Source organism: Trypanosoma conorhini, assembly GCF_003719485.1.
Source record: "Trypanosoma conorhini strain 025E chromosome Unknown Tco_14.4_contig_00708, whole genome shotgun sequence".
In the NCBI taxonomy this organism is placed as follows: domain Eukaryota; phylum Euglenozoa; class Kinetoplastea; order Trypanosomatida; family Trypanosomatidae; genus Trypanosoma; species Trypanosoma conorhini.
Genome location: NW_021704749.1, coordinates 1 through 1360, shown reverse-complemented (window position 1 = coordinate 1360; position 1360 = coordinate 1). Strand labels below are relative to the sequence as shown.

The window sequence follows — 1360 nt, the reverse complement described above, 5'->3', positions numbered from 1 at the left end:
GGACAGCGACGACGCGTGGGCCACGCACGATGCGCAGGTTGGCGAGACAACAAATCGCCCCATCGTTTTTCGCGGACCCCGCGGCCGGCGCGGCCGGAAGAAGGCAGATTGGGCTGCGCATGGGCGCTGTGTTAGGAAGTATTCGCGCGCAGACGCGGGGGAAATACGTGCCACCCGCCGCCGCATCAAATGAATCAAGCGCGTCCGGGTCGCCGTTCGGAAAACAGCAGCGCCCTGCAAGAGACACAGGGACGACGGCTGGGTGGATTGCCGGGAACCCGCGCGCATTTGGCAGACGGATCGCTCATCCGTAAATATCCACGGCGGAATTCGGCGGTTTGCGGCCGCGGCCCGCAGAGCGGTGAGGCGCACGGAGCCGTATGCGGTGGCCAAACGCCCACCGTTCTGGACGCCGAAACTGGCCGCCTTGGAGCGGCGCGGAAACTCTCCGCCTCGCACAGCAGCGACGAACGCGTCTCCGCAATGTCGCATTTGCTCGCTGGAAGGAGCGGTGCTCCCGACCGGAGCCGGCGGAGGCGGCAAGCTGCGGCCTCGCCAGGGCAGTCTACGCCCCGCGCCCCGCCGGTTCTCCGGTTGCGGCGGCGGATGGCCAACCGACCGCCACAAAGGAGCGCGTCGGCACCTTGGCGCGAGTGTGCGCCGCCACGTCGGATTTCCCTTTGGGGAGCTCGACGCTGCATCGCGGGAGGTGCGTCTCCGGAGTGCGCCGGGGCCTGGCGCGCTTCACTGCGAGGCCCTGCATCAACCGCCCCTCGCCGCCTGCAAGGAACTCGCGGCCGCGTTCAACGGGAGCATCGGCGACGGTGGCGCTCCGGCTTCCTGGGAATGCGAGCATTTTGACTATCGCACTTCTCAAGCCTGGGAAGCCGGGCAAATGTTTCCCGCCCCGCTTCGGCCCGTCGCCCTCACCAGCTGCCCGCGTAAGCTCGTGGAGGGAATTGCGGCGCGACGCATCCGCGGCACAGTTGAAGCCCAACTTCTTTCCCAGCAAGTTGGTTTTCGCCCTGGTCGCTCCACGCTGGATCCGCTGACTCGCCTGATTGCCGGGATCATTTCACCGTGGCAAGCGGGGGAAGGTCGGTGCGGTGCTGGTGGGCCACGCTGGGGCCTTCGGCTCGGTTGATCGCGGCCGCATCCTTCACGCACCCCGCGCGCACAAGGTGGCGCCGTGCCTGAGCCGGTGGGAGGCGGACTTCCTGCACAGCCGCGCGGCCAAAAGCCGCGTGTACAAAATACGCTCTCCGCACCGGTTCATTTCACCCGTGGCGTCCCGCAGGGTTCGTGCTCGGCCCGCCGCCGCCCACCGTTGCCGCGAACAGCCCCGGTGAGGAGCTGACGA

The 1360-nt window shown here is 67.9% G+C and overlaps 2 protein-coding genes across 2 annotated transcripts; both read left to right on the top strand.

The window, feature by feature from the left end:
* Nucleotides 1–2: 2 nt before the first annotated feature.
* On the top strand, nt 3–314 carry Tco025E_08145 (uncharacterized protein; the record flags this gene model as incomplete). The annotated part of the gene is made up of 1 exon (XM_029375000.1): nt 3–314. A coding segment is annotated over one exon (312 nt), but the record flags the coding sequence as incomplete, so codon positions are not given.
* A 66-nt stretch (nt 315–380) lies between these two features.
* Nucleotides 381–1052, top strand: Tco025E_08144 (uncharacterized protein; the record flags this gene model as incomplete). The annotated part of the gene is made up of 1 exon (XM_029374999.1): nt 381–1052. The coding sequence occupies one exon, from the start codon at nt 381–383 to the stop codon at nt 1050–1052; it is 672 nt and encodes a 223-aa protein (XP_029225127.1).
* Between the last annotated feature and the right edge of the window lie 308 nt (nt 1053–1360).